We start from the raw sequence: 20566 nt of genomic DNA on the forward strand, positions 1-20566 counted from the left end.
TCACATAATGATCTCAGGGTCCTGGGATCAAGCCCTGGCATCCAGCTCCCTGCTCAGCAGGGAGTCTGCTTTACCATTCTCTCTCTCTCTCTCTCTCTCTCTCTCTGCCCCTCCCTCTGCTCTCTCTCTCTCTCTAAAATAAATCTTAAAAAAAAAGATTGTGTTAAGAAAGTTGAACTTTTTAGTGCAAGCATACAAATCTCTTTACACATTTTCTTTTCACCCTTACCGAGTCTCCTAGAACACTCATTCTGTGAAAGATCATATTTTAAAAGAACAGTGATTATTCTTACTGGTCAGTTTCACATTATAATTATGGCAATGCCAAATAGCCACCTACAGTGATTAATGATCTCTCTCTAGTGTATGGAATTTAACATTTTAGAATTTTAGCTTAGCTCTCACATACCTGTTTAGCCATCAAAGTAATATAATATTGTTCAGCCAGTTCAAACAAATAAATTACAAAACAGCAAAATCTAGGCCCAAGATTAGAGAATAAGTAGAATTTTAAGACCTATGAAACAACATGGGGATTTTCTGTCTAAAATGCTTTTTTTTTTTTTCTTTTTAAGATTAAGGATGTTTGTGTCTGGAGGTCATCCATGACATGTCCAAGGTTACCCAGCTCATTAGTAGCAGAGCTGGGGATTAAAACTTTTCTGCCAATTCATTGTTTGTGTTCCTTATTTCTGGGTCATTAACAGCTGGTCTTGTAAATTTGCGTGCAACTGTGTTATTTGACGACTGCATTTAACTAGATACACAGGAAGAACAAAATACCTTTTGTGAGGGTTTCTTACAATGGACAATGGGCTATGGGCTTTGGCATCTTTCTGGAAAATATAATAAAAATCCAAGGAAACATCCTGACTGTAAAATATGAAATTAAGGGCAGAAAGGAAATTTAATAGACTGTTAGAATAGCTCACATTGACAAGTGTCTGTTATGTGTCAGATAATCTCATTTCCCTTGTCACGGCCTCCAGACTTGGAATGTAAGGGACTTCTCTGCTTTAATGGAGTTCTTTACTGCATTTGTATTCCTTTCCTGGTCTGATTTTATTGCAAGAAAAGTAGAGGGAAATAATTAGATGATACCACAGTTGATTTTCCTGAACAATTTTCTGACACAGGCATTTTTTTTCAATTGTTTCTTTTTAATAAAAAAAGAACACAGAAAGTGAACAAGTTAGACAAAATAATTTTTTGGGAAATGATAATATGTCATCTGTGTAAGATGTGGAATTAAATGGAGTCAAATGGAGTTTTAGTTACTGATATTTTAGTTGGCTAATCCATGGTTAGGAGGCTTTTTATAATGTATATTTAAGGGAAATATTCTGGCAAATAGCAGTTTGCTCCCTTTGTATCAACTTCCATGAGTTAGTATTCATTTCATTGAGAAGACAAGCTATAGATCAGGCACACATTTAAGAAAACATGTACTTTGGTAACCCTATACTCACCGAGTCTAATTTCTTATGAATATTATATTTTGGGTTAAACGACTGATTTTTTAGATAAAAATTAAAATGAGAAAAAGGTAAAAGTAAAATTTAATGTATTGTTTTCTCTGGTCTCTGTTGAGTCTTTGTACTTCGATTATCATTGAAAATTTCATGTCATTAGTATTAATCACTCAGTTGTATTTGTAGTAAACCATGCACACACACAAAACCCATTTCAGATGGGTAGCTTAGATTTATGTTTGCAAAGTACCAGGTTGCTTAGGAAAAATTACTATATGAAAGTTTTCTATAATGTACTGTTATTACCAGAGTGCATGGAATTAAATGCTAAACAATTCAAAACATTCAACGTTTTCCATATTTCTTTTTTCAGTATGAACTGAAGGTAATTGTGAGTCATAATTGATAAAATTCTATGGAACATTATCGTAGGAGAGTAGATGACCGTTAATTTTATTGTAAACAAACCTCAAACAGGGAGGGATAGTGAAGCTATAAATAAATTGACCTCATGATCAGAAATTGATTATTCTTATATTGTTTCCAGATTAATTTTCAGTTTTTGCCATTTCACATGTTATCTAGGATATCTACAATATCTTGGAATATGTATTTTTATTGTGCAATTTCCTTTTATATCATTTATGTGTGCTGCCTCTGGAATAGTCTCTCAAACATATAGTTAATATTGTTCTAAGATGGTGGGACAGTTCAAACTAGTAGAGTCCCAGCTTGGAAGCTAAGTTTGTTTCCTTTTGCTTTCCTAGTAGTTAGATGCATGCCTGTCACAAGGTCATTCTGGCAGAAGATTCTCCATTGTATGGCTTAGCCCTAAATTTGCCAATGCTCATTTTCATTGATCCTCTCAAGTCTTGGCCCTACTCCAGATTTCTTGAGTCAGACCTGCATTTTCACAATATCTTTAGGTGATTTGTATGTCACGAATGTTTGGGAAGCCCTGCTCTCAACAGATGGTCCCTCTCCATTTAGATGGATCTCTTATGTGCCTGGTAAGTGCCAGGCAAAGGGTTAGGTTCCTGATATGTGTTACCTCATTTAGTCCTTGCCACATCTTTACTATCATTGTACTTCTAAAGATGTAAGCATTTTTTTAAAAAAGACTTTATTATGAAAAATATAAAATACACTTCTAGAAATAAAACTGCAATATATCCCCCCTGTATCCTTCTCCCAGCTTCAACAGTGCATGGCCAAAATTATTTCATCATTATAATGAAGCAACTCTCAATCATCACATAATTTTATCCACAAATAATTTAGTAAGCATCTCTACAACAAAAAGACTTCGGTTTTTTAACATAATCGTGATACTGTTATTACTAAAAATATTGTAAAATTTTTTCGTAGCATCAAACAACCAGGCATTGTTTGTATTTCCCTGATTGTCTCATGACTGTCTGTACGTTTTTTCTGTCATTTCCTTTTAAGTGTCTTTGTTTGAATTGTAGAGGAGGAAAAATAGTTTTTCCTCTACCCTTCTGAATTACTGGCTGAGACTCCTGTAATAAAAGACAGATTAACATGAAAAAAACACATTTATTAACATGTATACTTCCTATATACATGAGAGGTACCCAAGGAAAAATGAATAACTCCTCAAAGTGACTTAGAATTCAGGCTTAAATGCCATCTTAATAGGGAAAAGGGAGAAAGGGACGTTGGTCACTTAGAGGAGAGTAAATGATTTTTTAGGAAAGATGAATGGACTCAGAAGAATAGATGGGAGACATGATACTTTGTGACACAGTTTGTCAACTTCTAGTCTCTTCTGATGAGTCAGTCCTTGGTTGATGAAATCCTCAGGAAGGGAATTTATGATACATGAGTTTCTTTTGGGGGGGTCTGTCTTTAGGCAGATAAGGCAAGTTCAAAGAAAGCCTCTCCTTGCATTTGCTGTCTTTCAAGTGCCTACAAGCCTCTCCTTACATTTGCTGTCTTTCAAGTGCCTACAAGTCAAAATTATCAGTATACCAAAGCAACATATTCTGGGGTGACATTTTCTGCTTCCCTTCAGAATCAAGATCTAAATATTCATCCATTGGTATCTTATGTCTTTTGAGACTCCCTCTCTCCCCTTCCTTTTCATTTAATCTCTAGATTTCTAAAATGAACTTATTTTTTTGATCATCCTGTTTTACAGAGGCCAAAACTGAAAGTCAGAGATTGACTAAACTTGCCTGAGGCTTAGTAGCTAGTAAATGGCAGTACCAGAATTGAAACCAAGCCTTTCAACCTCTGTTAATCTTTCTCCATATCATGTTGCTGCCCTTGCGTTGACCCTACTTTAATTTTCACTCTCTTTGTTTAGTCTTTTGTATTTCTTGCCTAATTACTTATTCTAAAAGATCTGCAGTCCGTCATATGCTCATTTTGAAAATCTGCATTTTAAAATACAGACGTCTGGGGACTCAGTCGTCATGCAAAAGTGATGTCACTCCTCTCCAACAATACATTACAGAATGAAGGAAAAAATATTTCTTTCTTTCTTGATTGTTTATGTGATTTAAGTTAGCAGTCTACCAAGGATATTTACAGCTACAAAGATCAGCTGCCCTCAGGGCCATCCTGGGGCCTTCTTAATCCACCACCTTGCTCTGGTTGCATACAAAGTTTCCCCCACACTGGGGGAGGGCTAGATTTCAGCCTTACCTTTCACTCCTCACTTAAGGCTTACAGTTGCTTAGCAATGCACACTGCATGGATGTTGTTATAGTGTACAGATTTTTTCTTATAGCAGAAAGATCCTAATTTTTTCTGAGCTTTTGGTATTTAATATTATTGTGTGGTTGTGTTTTAGATTGGAGAATTAATTTACGTTGTGGAAGGAAAAGGTATGATCCCCTTGCCTTCCTCCTTTCTCCCAAAGGATTCTTCAGCTCCACTTGACTACAGCACTTCGCCAGAGGAAGGTAGAGTATGTTTTGGTTCATTTAAAATGTTGAAGGATGGGGTTGTTCTTCATAGAGCCATCCAAGCATACTCCTGGCAAGTTTTTCCAATAAAAACTTGGAAGGCTTTTGGAAGGCTCCCTTTTAACTTTATTATGTCAGCATCCATGGAATACAGCCCCAGTTTAACAAGAAAATGTCAATGGTGATTTTTTTTTTTTAATCCTTATTTTTCATTCTTCAGATGAATATTGAAATTTGGCATGTAAAATATTTACTCAGCAAATTTTCAGTTGCCCAAATAATTTGGAAATGGTTCTACTCTCAAATTCTATATATTGTAATATATTAACTGAACTTGTACCCTGAACTTGTACCCTCATTCTGAAGTGTAAGGTTGTTAGTGAAAGAAAATGACAGCTCTTACCAGCACCTGACACATGTCTTTACATTTATTTTTACCTCCCTTACCTTCTAATCGCTGATAGCACAATGATCACTTAATGTTTGAACATGTTGATATGTCTGCGAAAGAACCCTGAAGACTTACTTACTTACTCTTGAATTACTCAACTAGGGCTACTGGAAATGAGTTACCCATGTTACTCTGGTTAACGAAGGCCACAACTGCAGTTTTCTGTTTCAAACCTTCCAAGTGCATTCTGGATAAGGTTGTCGAGGGCATAAATGATCCTGGCAGTCATGAATCTTTTTGCTTCCCCTAGTGTTGAGTAAGGAAAATCCAGTTCTGTATTTGAAATGTGAGCTCCATCAAACCTTGGATGTGGACCTTAAGTTGCCACTGACTAATGAAGCCAAGGAAAAGGCCTTGGCCTTGGCGGCCCAGCAGCAGATGTCGGATGTAGAGTATGAGCGACGGTCGATCACGGGCACTCTGGAGAGCAGCAGTGTTCGTGTGGCCATCGCCCTCCTGGGGCTGACCAAGATTGAGGTGAGAATGCAGGACACATGACGCACTGAAATGATTGTCGTTGTAGAACCATGCAGAGTTGTCACTTGGTCGTAACCTTTTTACATGGAAAAATGACGAATGCTGGTTTTCCTCAGGAAGACAGCTCAGTCGCTTTTCTTCTTTCTACCTCATTAAAAAGTCTGAAGCAAAGCGTTCTCCTAATGTTAGCAGGACTGCTAATTTTAGTAGTGGAACTAAATTAGTGGTAACTTAGCATGCTAGCACATTTAGGCATTACAGTGTAGCCGCTGAATTCACGGTTGCCTCCACTTCTGACTACACGTTAGAATGCCCTGGAGAACTTAAAATAATAGTAGTACCCAGACCCCGTTCTAGAATAATTAAATACAAATCTCTGCTAGGGGGCGGGGAGGGACATGTTCTAAAAGTTGTCCAGGATATTCTTTGCATCCAAAGAGGCTCGTCCCCGGGGTCAGACTACCAGGCTGAGCATCCAGACCCTGACACTGTCTACCTGTGTGACTGTGGGCTGGTTACTTCAAAATCTTCAATCTTCAATTTTTATATTTTTATTTTTTTATTTTATTTATTTTTTTTAAGATTTTTTATTTATTTATCTGAGAGAGAGAATGGGAGACAGAGAGCATGAGATGGGGAGGATCAGAGGGAGAAGCAGACTCCCCGCTGAGCAGAGAGTCCGATGCGGGACTCGATCCCGAGACTCCAGGATCATGACCTGAGCCGAAGGCAGTTGCTTAACCAAATGAGCCACCCAGGCACTCTAATTTTTATATTTTTAATCTGAAGGTACTGGTAATTGATGGAAGCTAAGTGAGATAATTACGTAAAATGCTTACCACTTTACCTGGTATATAAGTAAGTGCTCTCTATATGTGCAGCATTATTGTTCTTGTTATTACTGTGGACTCTATTATTATATCTTGAACTCTATTGTATAAATAAAGTAAGGTACAGTCTAGCCTCCAGAGAGCCACCAAAGCGATTCTTTCAAAATGGAAACCTGGTCACATTGCTCCCCTGCACAGATTCCTCTGTTGGCTTTTCAGCTCATTCAGAATAAAACCCAACATCCTTAGGACGGTCCTCATCCTTAGGACGGTCCTCCCCGCCCCCCCACCCTGCCCCGGTCAGTCCCATCTCTTCCCTGATCTTACCTTCTCCACTGAAGCCCATTCATTCATGTCACTCCCTCAGCACAGGCCTCCTTGCTCATCTAAAAATCCCAATGCATGCTCGCCATGCCCTGTGCACTTCTGTGGTTAATTTTCCCTAGATATTAGACGCTGCTTCCCTCAATTACTTCAGACCTGCTAGAATGCTACCAATGAGGTTATGCTTATATTTTTTGTATCTTCTTAAAAATCTTAGTACTTTTTAAAAAGCATTGTTTACCTCTACCAGGCACTTTCCGAATCCTAAATTTCCTTCAACTTTCTCTATAGATAGCATTTATCACCTGAGAGGAATATATTTGTTTGCTTACTCATTGTCTGTCTCCAGCAAGGGAATTTGTGAGGAGATATTTGTTTAGTTAACTCTCATATCACCAGTGCCTAGAAAAGTGTGCTGTGCCAAAGGTAGTCACTAAGTCTTTGATCAGTGTAGGAACAAATGGTAAATGTTTTCATCCTTGTGTGAGATTTACCTTCATATATTACCTTACATAGATTACAACAAATACTCAGCATTGTAGGGATGATTTCTTTTTTTGTTAGAATGCTAGAATCAGTACAGTCTATGCACAGATCCCTAACATTTAATGATGATATTTTATGGATGACCTGGACTTTAAGTTCTGATTAGTTCAAAAATATCAAGGCCCAAGGCTCTGATGCCCTCTGGACTGACCCATCTACACTATGCATTCAAGAAGCTGAGGGCTGTCTTTAGCTCATACCAACAGGCTTACTTCTGTGATGGAGCAATGAATTTGGGAAGGTTTTTGTTCAACTTTGAGTATAGTATTACAATAGAAATGTTTGATATGTGGCTTTTTCAAACTTTAACCCTATCATAGTGCACTCTCTCTCTCTCTTTACTTTTAAATTTATTTTCTTCAGGGGCACCTGGGCAGCTCAGTTGGTTAAACATCAGATGCCGGAGTCCAGCTCCAGCCTGGGTGGGCCTCTCGTAGGAAAGGACAGCGTCGGCGAATGAGGAGACACAGACACAGGGTCAGGTTGCAAGCATCTCCTCCTGACAGCCTCGGAGGAACTTTATTTATTTGTTAGGATATTTTTGTTTTTCCAAATCTTAGATCATTTTCTGGATTACAGCCATAGCCTTCTTTCATTTTTCCTTTGTAATGATTAACATGACCTTTATTGATTTCTGCTTATTGGTTTTCGCTAAAACTAAAAAACAGTACGCAAAGAGAAAGGTGCTAGACAGAACGTGACCGTCTTGTTATTTTGTTCTATAGAAACTAATTCTTTGTGGAATTAGTTTCATTATGATTGCTTAGATAGGCGTAACTAAGGTGAGTAGTCACTTTATCATGAAACCCCAGAAATATTCCCACAATTATAAAGATTGCCATAAATAAAATGAAAAAGAATAGCAGGAGCCAGCCCAGAAATATTCCCACAATTATAAAGATTGCCATAAACAAAATGAAAGAGAATAGCAGGAGCCAGCTGTGGAGTCTCCTGTTTTCAGGATCATCCTCCATACTTGGACTTAGTCAAACAGCATGAGTAGCTTGGCTTGCGCCAGTCAGACTCTTGATTTCGGCTCAGGTCATGATCTCAGGGTCGTGGGATCGAGCCCCCGTCGGGTCCCATGCTCAGTGGGGAATCAGCTTGAGATTCTCTCTTTCCCTCTCCCTTTGCCCCTCCCCCCTGCTCTCTCTCTCTCTCAAATAAATAAATATTAAAAAAATTAAAAATTTATCTTCATTCTTACCTCTTATCAAAACATTTTATTTAAATGAGAAATGCTGGAGGGAGATGGATTTTGTCAATGGATCCACTTTCTATTATTTATGCATATATACATATACATATATACATATATACATTTCTGTTTTTCTCACTCTTCTTTTAACTGTCTCCAAAACCCAGCACACTCTTTGTGTTTATTATTGTATCTACCAAATTATGTTTTGTATAGTATTTATTTTTATATTTCCCTGTTCCTCTAGAATTGTGAATGCCTAGAAATGGAAAATCTTTGTCGTGTGTTTTTTAGCCCTTATTGTCTTGTGTGTGACAGGTGCTCTGTCACTGTTTTAATTGAATTGAACATGTGCCCGAACAAATAATACTTTAAACCTGAGGTCTTCATGTCTATCCAGCTTGCCTCATAGCCTGATTTTTCACAGTCACAGTCGTCTTGTTTACTTATCCTTGTTTACCTCCCACATTTACAGGATGGGTATCTGTATGTGTGTACTTCTCGATTGGTTGGTGGAAATAACAGCAACAAAAACAATTATCATCATCATAATTTATGAAAAAAAACCTTGTCCTCTTTAAAATTAAAATTGAAATGTTTTAAATAGTCTCTAAATTTAGAAATTGTAAGTTTTTTTACCTGAAGATTATTATTTTCTTTGAATTCTGTGACTATCACACATTTTTCGATTTCAGCAAAAACTTTCCAAATGCACAAAATAACTGTAGAAGGGTTGAATGTGCTAGTTTAGGAAAACCAGCTGCAGCAAATCAGAACTCACAGATGCATCTTATTGTGCTCATATACATCTATCATAAAGGGCTCTTTTCAAGTGGCAATTATCAATGCATTCTTGAAATCCAATAATGATATTTTTTGCAGAATAGTAAACAAGATTAATTTTAAAAGTACTCTCTCCCTGTATAGTACTTTACACCATTTGTCCAATATGCTTTTATGTGCATTTTTCCAGATTATTTCAATGACCCCATGGAGAAATGTAGAGAATGTAGAATTACACTTGTAATACAAAAAATGAAATGACTGAGGCATAAAAAGACTTATGTTGCCCTTAACAATAGGGTAGCAATTACAGCCCAGATCATGGTAGAGACATCATTGTGTTTTAAAGCTGAGACAAGAAATCAAAGACACTCAGAGACACATAGGCCAACCTCTTACACTTACAGACCTGCAAACCAAGACCCCAAAATAGTAAGATGGTAGCCTAGGATCACACCACTGATTTGTGACAGAAAAGTTATGGACACAGGTTTTTGCCCCCCCCATCCATTACTCTTTTCCTTCCCCTGCATAGTCTCCAGATCATATGTTCACTTCTTCGTCTACTACCATGAAATTGTATAATGGAATAAATGAAAGTCTAGAATGCTCAGTTTTAGTGTAAAATAACTACATAAAAAAATCTAAAATCATCCTTGAGATAAATCTGTTTAGAACTAAATCTATTTGAATAAATGTAATCACTTTTCTACCAAAGAAAAGTGACACATCTGACTAATTATGTGGTGGTTTGTTTTTTTTTTTTGGTACACAACCGTGTGGAATTTGAATTTTTGAAATATTTATAGAGTAATAGCAACATGATGTATCTACTTTATACTGTGAGAGACAGGATCTTTTTTCAAGAGCATGAGTTTCTGACACTTCACCATTTAGCACTCATTTATTGAATTCATATTCTTCTGACCATTAATAAATCAACTCTAACGATATACTCAGTGATACTGGAAAGATTCAGAACTTCAGGGTAGTTTCCTTCTATTTTCTATTAGCTTTTCCAGTTTATGTTTTAAAAGCCATGCTATATACTCTGGGATAAGTGGTAGAAAAATCATTGAAATTTTGAAATTTAATATGTTTAAAAAAGGAAGCCTAAAAGATCTCCTTTGTGAGGATTCAGAAGGGTAAAGAAAATGTTTTTTGTATTTGTATAGCTTAAGTGCCCTCTAAATCATGAAGTAATCCTACTGATACTGTCAAAGATAAACAAAGCTGGATACTAGTTACAGCCGTAAGGATAGACTTTATTCAGTAACTTGCAATGGGGAGAAGGATCCAGCATGAACTAAACTGAAATTTGTACAGGAGGAACTGGGAGTTTTAAAAGGAGGATGAGAAAGTAAGGAGGGATAATGAGCTGGGAACTTAATAATAATGAGCAGAATCTGGGAAGTGGACATTTTTAAGTAGGAGGGGGTTGGTCAGTGTGATCTGGATTTGTTAATTGATCCTTATCTGCAGGAGAAACAAACTTCTGTGATCTTTATGACGGGAGGTAGTGATGCAAGATAGAACAAGGTACCTACCTGGCTGGGATCATTATCTCCTTGAATGTTTGCATTCTAAGGTCCTTGAGAAGACAGTTCTGGGTCGCAGAAAACTTACATCTTAAAAAGGAGAGAGAAAGAGGAGGAGGGTGCAGTGAGTGGGGGTGGAAGAAAGAAAGGAAAGGAGAGAAAGGATTTATAATAGCAAGCTTTCTAAAGTAACTGCTCTAATAAGAGGGGGTTTAGGGGCCTATCTTCCTGTCACTGGGTTTTGGCTGGAACAAACAGTATATTCTCTTGGCAGCATTGAGCTCTCTCAGGTAGGCACTTTAAGGGGAACTGGGATCATCCTAGGGATATGGCCTTGAGCTGTTAGAAACTAAGTCAGCATTTGTTCAAGTCTCTTAGAGTGTGTGTATATATGTGTGTGCATGTGTGTGAAGGGGGTAGACAAAATCATTTGTGCTGAAAATCTGCAGTTATTGTAGGCCAAGGTTGAGGCCTACTTGAGACGAGGGGTTGGAGGAGCCTGATTAGAGTTTGGCCAAGAAGAGGGTCTATGTCAATATATCATGACTTAATGACTTGAAGGTATAGAAGGCAGATGATATACATTTAGGTTAAAGAGCTGGTTGTTGATGTGAATAGATAATTTGTTCATAGTGACTAGAAAAATGAACCAAATACAAGCAATGATAAATGTAAATGAATTAATTTAAGTTTTTTAATTTACATGATTTTAATTACCAAAATAAAGTAGTTGAAAAATGTTACTTTGTGGAAAAAAAATACTTGTGGATTTTGTAGATAACAAACCCAGTGAGTGAGAAAATTGCTAATGGCACTAACATTTATTTTTGTTGAGTAATGATACTATGACCACAATCAAGATGATGATGATGACAATGGTGATCCTAATAGCCAACATTTATCAAAATATGCTCCAAGGACCTGGATTTTGTTTTCCCTTTAAAAATTCACACCTTGGATAGGCAGTGTTTACTATTATTGCCCATATTTTGCAAATGAAGACTTTGTAGCTTTGTTTAATAGACTGGCCAAGCTTCCTTAGAGTTGGTTATAAATGCAGGCAGTCTGCCTTCAAGAGTGCTTGGTCCAACCATTGGGCTGTACTATGTGGTTAGCGATAGAGCATCCAGATAAAAATAAATGATTGCCTACCTCTGTGCTTTGCATTGCTTGGTTCACACTTAGAGAACTGGCTTTCTCTTCAGCGTTCCATTTTAGGAAGGACAATATTGAACTAGATTGTGTCTTGAGGAGCATTTGCATGATGATGAGTTGTTGTAACCCACAGTATGTAAGTAGCGGTTGAAGGGACTAAACATATCAAACCTATTTAAAAGGTATATTTGGGATAGGGGGGAGGAAGAAAAGAAATTAACAAAAAAATAAAAGGTATGTTTGGATGTCTGTGGAACGGCAGGACCTAATTTTATACATCTACATATGTACACACACACATATGCACACATATATTTACAAAATTGTCATTAGGAAAAGAGAGGGGACTAACTGTGCTTCTGATAAGAACTAGAACTGATGGGTTAGATGTTAAGGAACACGGGGATCAACTGAAGGAGGGAAGCACTTTCTCAATGCTATTCACCAGTGGAATTGGCTTTTCCCTGAAGCAATGAATTCCTCAACATTGAAAGGATTAGAGAATGGGACACTGAGCATCTGTTAATAAAGGATGATTCCACAGATTCTGTAAAACATGTTAGTGCTATCTTCCACCAATCAAATAATAATGTGTCTAAAGAAATGAACAGGGGCGCCTGGGTGGCTCAGTCGTTAAGCGTCTGCCTTCGGCTCAGGTCACGATCCCAGGGTCCTGGGATTGAGCCCCGCATCGGGCTCCCTGCTCAGCGGGAAGCCTGCTTCTCCTTCTCCCACTCCCTCTGCTTGTGTTCCCTCTCTTGCTGTCTCTCTCTATCAAATAAATAAATAAAATCTTAAAAAAAAAAAGAAAGAAATGAACAAATTCAATCCTTTGGTGGATTTTTTTCCCAAATGTGGGCTCTAAATACATGATGCTTTTGTGTGTGTGTTTTGGAGGTAAAGGCTAAGAGAATTACATTCCAATTTTACTCTGTTTATTTGCAGACTTGTATGCTCTTTAATACCTCAAAGCTAAAGAAGCCTAAGTCCATTTTATACACAGCAGAACTGAGCCTTCCAGAACATTTTGATATCCCCAAGAAAATCTACATTCCTCAGATTCCAGAAACTCAAGCTAAACTGACCCAGTCTCAAGGAATTAAACCTGCAAATAAAACAGGTAACACATGGACTGCAGTATCTCGCTCTGTCCCAGGCTCTGTGAAATACTAAAATTTTAAAGAGATTATCTCTACTAATAGGATGTTCATAATACAATTAAAGAGAGAGTTCAGGGTACATAAATATCAATTATTGGATATTTTGCATTATAAATAACCAACATACTACAGCATAATAATCTAAACTATGTACTAAATTTAAGTGCTAAGTTGCTGGTACTGAAATTTGCGAACCTGTTATTACTCCTTCTTAAAGAGTAGTTGATAAAGACAGTAAGTGCTCTTTGAGAAAGGTAAGGTCTTGCTGTGACTGTGAAATTGGTTACAGAAGCTGTGCTGGAGTTGAAGCTCAGGCTAACTTTAAAGGATAGGAGGGTTGTTGGTGGCAAGATCATATCAGAGGAGACAGTGTGTTATTTATGAGTGATTTATCTTTGATCTGGACTAGGGCCTTTAATAGTTGAATATTTACTCCTGGTCTCCTGGTACCCTTTTATTCTGTGATTGTAATTAGGAAGGACTAACCCAGATTTAATAGAATATTAATAAATACACATTATCAAATATGAGCAATAGGATGTAAACAATGTGACAAAATAATTTAAAGTATCCAAAATTAATTTGTTTTCATTTCACTTCTTTCCAAGCTGGTAGATAACATTAGGGTTATAATTTCTTTACTAGGGCTATTCCCACAATGTATCATAACTCAAGTGTCATGGATCCTACTTTTTATTGTTGCTAATTTATGTTTTGTTACATTTTCCTTTGTTCTTTTCCTAAGGCTTTGTTTTAACTATATAATGTTTCTAAATCAGAAACAGTGGTTACAAATGATAAGGTTATAGGGTAATCTGTTCATTTTACCCTCCTAGGAGATCTGAGATCCCAGATTCAAATTCTAAGTGGCCAAGCATGTAACAAGGATTAATGAATTAGCTCTGGTCTAAGGCAAGAAGGATAATGGAGCCTAGAACAAACTGGAGAGTAGGCGTCCTATCTAAACATTCAAAATCAAAACAATAAAAAGAAGAAGCTTAAGTCCACCCAACAGCTGTGAGGGTATATTTAACTCATCAGCCATCAGGCTGGTGACAGTTCTTAAGTGAAGTTGTTGTCTTTCTTTTTTTTTAATCTTTGTTACCTACAACTTTTCAATGTACTATTAAATTTTTAAATGAAGATTTTATTATGATAATTTTTTAACCCCTTTGAGATAACTGGATAAAGTTGTGTGTATTATAAGCCCAACTAGGATTCCCAGTCCAAACAATTCACTTATTGAGCCATTCACTCAACACTCTTGAGCATCAATTCCTTTGGGCAAAACAATGAAAATTGGCATCTTAAGATGCTGTTTAATTATAAATAAGTATAAAGTTATCTGTATTGAAAAGCCTTTCACTGAGATAATTTTCAAAGGCTAATATTTTTCTTTTGTATCAGTTGTGAGCTATCCATTTCAGTAAGAAGATTATAGTGAGAATTAAGAAAAATAGAGCTATAAATTTTAAAAGATCATGCACGAAAGTTTTAAAATACAGTTTGCATATCATGGCTCCTGTCTAACTTGATTTTCTATGCAGTTGACTTTATTGAAGAAGCTTGCAGCCCAGGTTTCTGTTTCCACTTCCTTCAGCATACATTTAAAAGGATTAAGTTTACAAAAACAGAATATTCTAATTCAGGATCATAGCGGGTCAAATAAAATACATAGCCTCAACAGTGCAGTGTACATTCTATTGTTAAGCAGTGGACTTCATTAATGAAAAAGGAACATATGCTTTTTAAGTTTAATAAATAACATTCTATTGGAATTTGAGACCAAGAATTGTAGAGTTAAGCATTTAAGAAACTTATCTTTGTGGGGGAAAAAAAGCTTACCTTTGTGATATAAGCCACTCTGAAGAGAACCAACAAATTCCTAGCATTCAATACAGTAATATAGAAAGAAATCTTGGGTTGTTTTTTTTTTAAGATTTTATTTTTTTAAGTAATCGCCATTCCCAGTGTGGGGCTCAAACTCACAACTCCGAGATCACGAGTCACATGCTCTACCAACTGAGCCAGCCAGGTACTCCTAAATCTTTCTTTTCTTTTCTTTTTTCTTTTCTTTTCTTTTCTTTTCTTTTCCTTTCTTTTCTTTTCTTTTCTTTTCTTTCCTTTTTTCTATAGGTGGCATGGAGAAAGAAATGACAAGTATTTATCTGGAGAAGTAGAGATAGCCCAGTGTTCCTGCTAATTTCAGGAAAGGGGTGGAGGTGGGTCATTTTTATAATCTCTTGAAGTTCTAATGTCATCAGAAGGCACTAGTTTTGAGGTATTGAGAAGTGGCCGTCTTCTGCCCATTCATATTAATGCTGCCGATCAGTCTTTACCTTTTTGAAATTCCTAATGAAACTTCCACATTTCTGGTTAACAATAGCTATTATTGTAATTACTTAAAATAATCGACTTAAATCCGTATTTATTTTAGCTCCATGATTTAGGAAGGTATTATTTTTCCCATCCCACCTTTTAACCTTATAATGCTTTCAACTGAAGGAGATGGAGCTGTAGAGAAAGTGCGTGTGCACACAAGTAGATGCATCCATCTCCACAGACGCCATGGATGTACACACATGACAACATTTTCCCATGGGAAAGACATTACTTGTCCCACCTCATAAGTCTCAAAGATCCTGTGACTCCTTTGTTGTTAGTGGACTGGAGTAGGTCTAATATTTTTTGAGCACCAACAATATGCAAAGCACTGTGACAGTTGGTTTTATAGTTTTTCTCATTTAATTCTCCAAATAGATACTCTGTCTCAGATCCCATCTGGGCATCTTGCTTATCCATGGACTCTTGCATGACCTTTCCACACAGTTTCTGGCCTTCTCAAGCATCCTCTTTACTCCAGTTTTTTCCCATCTCCAACCTCCACTGGACAAATGACTTTGTCACCTCTGTCACGGAGGAAAGGGGGCTACATGAGCACACACTCTTCCTTAACCCCCTTATCACCTCCCCCTCAATCTCCAAATAATAGGAATCTACTCTATCAACCTTGCTGTGTGCATCTTTTAACTTATGCCAGATAACCTGTTCTTGGGCTCTTCCATCATTTATCAGAGCTCCTTCTTCTTTGAGAGTAGTTCCTTCACTTTTGGCTCTCAAACTTTCTCAAGCTTCAAAAACTAAAGACATTCATACCTTTCCCGTGACAAACATACTTCTGAGTAGGGCTATCTTCATTTGTAGTTTCTATTCTTGCATGACTAGTTCTCAACCTATCAAATCTGGCTTTTGCTCTACCACTATAGTAAAATGACTAGTTGCTTTCTAATTGCCAAATCCAATGGGCCATTCTCAGTCTTCATCTTATTGGATCTCTATTGCATATGACCTGGATGATTAGGCATCTACTCAGAATTCTAGATATTTGAGATAAGGCTATATATCCTTATTCCCTGCATTTCTTCTCCATCCCCTTGATAAGATTTCTTCTTAATCGTTTCGTGAGTTATTCTGTTTACTCCAACAATATGGTAATCTTCAAGGTTCTACTTGTCTTACTGGGGCTATTATTACTTTTTTTTTTTTTTTTTTTAAGATTTTATTTATTTATTTGAGACAGAGAGAATGAGAGACAGAGAGCATGAGAGGGAGGAGGGTCAGAGGGAGAGGCAGACTCCCCGCCGAGCAGGGAGCCCGATGCGGGACTCGATCCCGGGACTCCAGGATCACGACCCGAGCCGAAGGCAGTCGCTTAACCAACTGAGCCACCCAGGCGCCCCTATTATTACTTTTAATGTATCCTATAGGAGATTCTGTACACTCCTATAGTTAAAACTACCATTAACATCCCTAATGTTTATCTTTATTCCCACCCTTTTCCTTCTATTTTCAACTTAGATATTCAGAGGCATTTGACATGCCTACCTATATATGTGTGTGTGTGTGTGTGTATGCAAATAGATACACAAATAGAGAGATTTATCCCTCAGATTCAAAATGAATGTATTATTATTATTCTCCATTGATTTGTTCCTTAGCATATAATCTTTATCTTTTCATATGGTGGGACATATATCCACCCTGTCTCTTATATTAGAAATCTGGGCATACTGCTTGAAGCTTCTCTCTTTTGAGCTCATACCTACAATTCATCTTGTAGTTTTAAATTTTCTGTAATTTATTTCCTTTTCTTCTCTACTCCCACTGTTAATGATTCAGGTCTTCATCAGTACCTCACAAATGGAAAAAGTAATCACATCTATTTCTTCTCAATGAGGTGCAGATTTAATGAGATGACATATGTTAAGAATTTAAATGCTATATGATATACCTAATAAATGTTGGCTATTAATTATACTCTAGTCTTGTCTCCCTTAAAGTACTTCACCTCTAGGCACTAGAACTATTAAATCTGACCATGAGATATTACTGAGACATTTAGTGATTTCAGAGGCAGATTTACTATACTACCAAAGACATAAATTTTATGATTTTTCACTTTTTTGACCCCCCCCTTCTTAGTCTCTATCTAGTTTTATATTTGCGATTTTATGTTCTTTCTCTTGAAGAAGGTCCCTATATTTTAAAAGCCTCAGGCCTCATAAAACCTAGACTTTTACCTGGTTGTAGGTCTTGACTTAAACTCTCATCTACTTGTGGCTCTGGGGATGTTGAAATTTATGGACAGGAAGAGTTTTATGGACCTTAAAAGGGTATAGGTAAACAGGAAATCTCCAGTGGATCCAGGAACACTTATTACCTCCCTAATATAGAGGGTCCTGTGTGTTTTGTGCCCTCCGTGAAAAATATGTACAAGAACACTCAAACAAAATGCTCTAGGCTGGTTTTGCTGATCATTTACACAGAGCTCAAAACCTTCATTTCTAAGGTTATCTCTTCAGTTTCTAGTATTTTACATTGACCCAATTTCTTGTTCTCTCTCAAGGGATATGTGGCAGACATATTGGAAGTGCATATTGTAGGAACACTGTTCTCCTGTACCTTCTCCCATTTGAATCCAATTTTCTGACTTTTCTAACATTTGCTAATAATTAGCGGTCTAATAGGTGACAAATATTCACTAAATCTTTCCATGACAGCAGTTTAATATGTAATGTGCTTATAAACTATACTAAAAATTTATTATTTATAACTAACCCTATATGTGTTTCTATCCACTTTATAAGGATTAAATATATTATTTTAATGGCTAAATTATCCTTCAGTATGAAAATAAGACTGCAGAATTGTTGCAATCAAAATCAAAATTCCTGCTTAAAATTTATTAACTGTTTTTGACAAATAAACCCTACATCTCCAAGTTACATCAAATAGCCACAAATGCATTTCAAATAGAAAAAAAGTAATTTCATTTAACAGAGTACCAATTAAAATGTTAGGTTTAATGATTAAACTGAGTTAAATTGAAACAATCCACTATACTTTATTGTCCACATCACCAAATCACCTAATCTTAGAAATGTGCTGTTCATTTTTCTCAAAAGAGCTATAAACTTGTGGTGATATATTTGTTACACTTTTTTTTAAACTCCTTTTAAATTTACAAAAGCTTTTGAAATAGTTCCTTAATTCACTTAGAAATATAATTCAAATGTATTTTTCATATAGGATTGCCACAATTGTAAATCATCAAGTCCAAATACAGTGTATAAAAGAATGTTATTAAATTCTAGAAGGAAATTACTAATCCATATACTACATTTAAATCTCATAAGATCAAGAAGAACAAAAACCAGGAAAAGTAGAGAACATATTCTCTATCTGAGATCTTTAAGTTTATATTTAATTATAAATGTAATAGTTTCTGTTATAGTCTACCTTTCAAGAAGACTTGTAATTATAATCATAAAAGACAATACTTATCTTATAAATACCTGATATAAATCTGAATTTACATCAAGCAAAAAAAAAAAGGATATTTATCTATACTCATGCTTAAAGCTTTATTCTTCTATTTATTTATGTATTTCATTTTTAATAACTTTATTAAGATATTCACATACCATGTGGTTCACCAGTTTATTTAAAGTATATAATTCAGTGGTTTTCAATATATTACATAGATACAAGTAACCATTACCACAGTCAATTTTAAAGCATTTATATCACCTCAAAAGGGAACTCAGTATCCTTTAGCTATCAACTGCCTCTCATCTACCCCTCTCCCCAGCCCTAAGCAATCATTAATTTTTCTCTCTACATAGACTTGCCTATTCTGGAGATTTCATATTAAAGAAATCATGTCATATGTGGTATTTTATGACTGGCTTCTCTCACTTAGCATAATGTTTTCATAGTTCATCCATGTTATATCATGTATCCATACTTCATTCCTTCTAATGGCCGAATATTCCATTGTATGACTAACACATTTGGTTTTTCCACTGATCAGTTGATGAACATTTGGGTTGCTTCTACCTTTTCCCTACCATGAATAATGCTGCTGTAAACATTTTTGTGCAAATTTTTGGGTGAACATACGTTTTCACTTTTCTTGGGTGTGTATATATAGCTGTAAGTAGAACTGTTGGGTCACATGGTGACTATGTTTAAACATTTGAGGAACTGCCAGACTGTTTTCCAAAGTGACTGTACCATTTTACATTTTACCAGCAGTGTGTGAGTGTTCCAGTATCCCCGCATCATCAGCAACACTCCTTATTATCTGACTTTTTAATTTTAGTGATCCTAGTGGGTAGAAATGGTATCTTATGTGCTTTTGATTTGCATTTCTCTGGTGCCTCAGCATGTTGAGCTTCTTTCCATGTACTTATTGGCTATTTATGGATCATTTGTATAAATGTGTATTCAGATCTTGTACCCATTTTTTAAGTTGAGTTGTCCTTTTCTTCTTGATTTACAAGTGTTCTATCTATACTTGAGGTACAATACTTTATCAGATAGATACTTGATTTGCAAATATTTTCTTCCATTCTGTGGGTTGTCCTTTCACTCTCTTGAGACTGTCCTTTGAAGTCTAATTGATCTATTTGTGTTGGTGATTGTGTTTCTTGCTTTTGATATCATATTTCAGAATCCACTGCCAAATTTGAGGGCATGAAAATTTAGCTCTATTTTCTTCTCAGAATTTTATAGCTTTAGTCCTTACATTTAGGTCCATTTTGAGTCAATATTTGTATATTGTTTGAGGTAAGGGTCTAACTTCATTCTTTTGAATGTGGCTGTCCCACTGGTCTTGGAACCATTCATTGAAAATACTGTTCTTCTGGGGTGCCTGAGTGGCTTAGTCGATTGAGCATTCGACTCTTGGTTTTGGCTCAGGTTGTGGTCTCAGGGTTGTGAGATCCAGCCCCGCATCTCATCAGGCTCAGCGCTCAGTGGGGAGTCAGCTTCCCCTCTCATTCTCCCTCTGCCCCTCCCCTCACTTGCTTGTGCTCTCTCTCTCTCTTAATAAATGGGTCTTTTTTTTTTAAGAGAGAGAGAGCACAAGCAGGGGTAGCAGCAGAGGCAGAGGGAGAAGCAGGCTCCCAAGGAGCAGGGAGCCCGATGCAGGACTCGATCCCAGGACCTTGGGATCACAACCTGAGCTGAAGGCAGATGCTCAACCGACTGAGCCACTCTGGTGCCCCATAAATAAATGGGTCTTTAAATAAAAATAAAATACTATTCTTCCTGCATTAATGTATCTTGACACCCTTGTTGAAAACCAGTTGACCATAAATAACGTGGTTTATTTCTGGGTTTTCTATTTTATCCC

The 20566-nt window shown here is 36.5% G+C and overlaps 1 protein-coding gene across 1 annotated transcript in view; it reads left to right on the forward strand.

The window, feature by feature from the left end:
- Positions 1–20566, forward strand: part of CFAP47 (cilia and flagella associated protein 47) — a 494762-nt gene that overhangs the window by 272169 nt on the left and 202027 nt on the right. The window contains exons 43-45 of the mRNA XM_035002133.1: positions 4291–4402; positions 5107–5333; positions 12653–12795. Of these exons, the coding sequence (XP_034858024.1) occupies positions 4291–4402; positions 5107–5333; positions 12653–12795 (482 nt within the window). The remainder of the gene's footprint in view (positions 1–4290; positions 4403–5106; positions 5334–12652; positions 12796–20566) is intronic.

Source organism: Mirounga leonina, unplaced genomic scaffold, assembly GCF_011800145.1.
Source record: "Mirounga leonina isolate KUSES-001 unplaced genomic scaffold, KU_Mleo_1.0 Mir_101609, whole genome shotgun sequence".
Taxonomy (NCBI): domain Eukaryota; kingdom Metazoa; phylum Chordata; class Mammalia; order Carnivora; family Phocidae; genus Mirounga; species Mirounga leonina.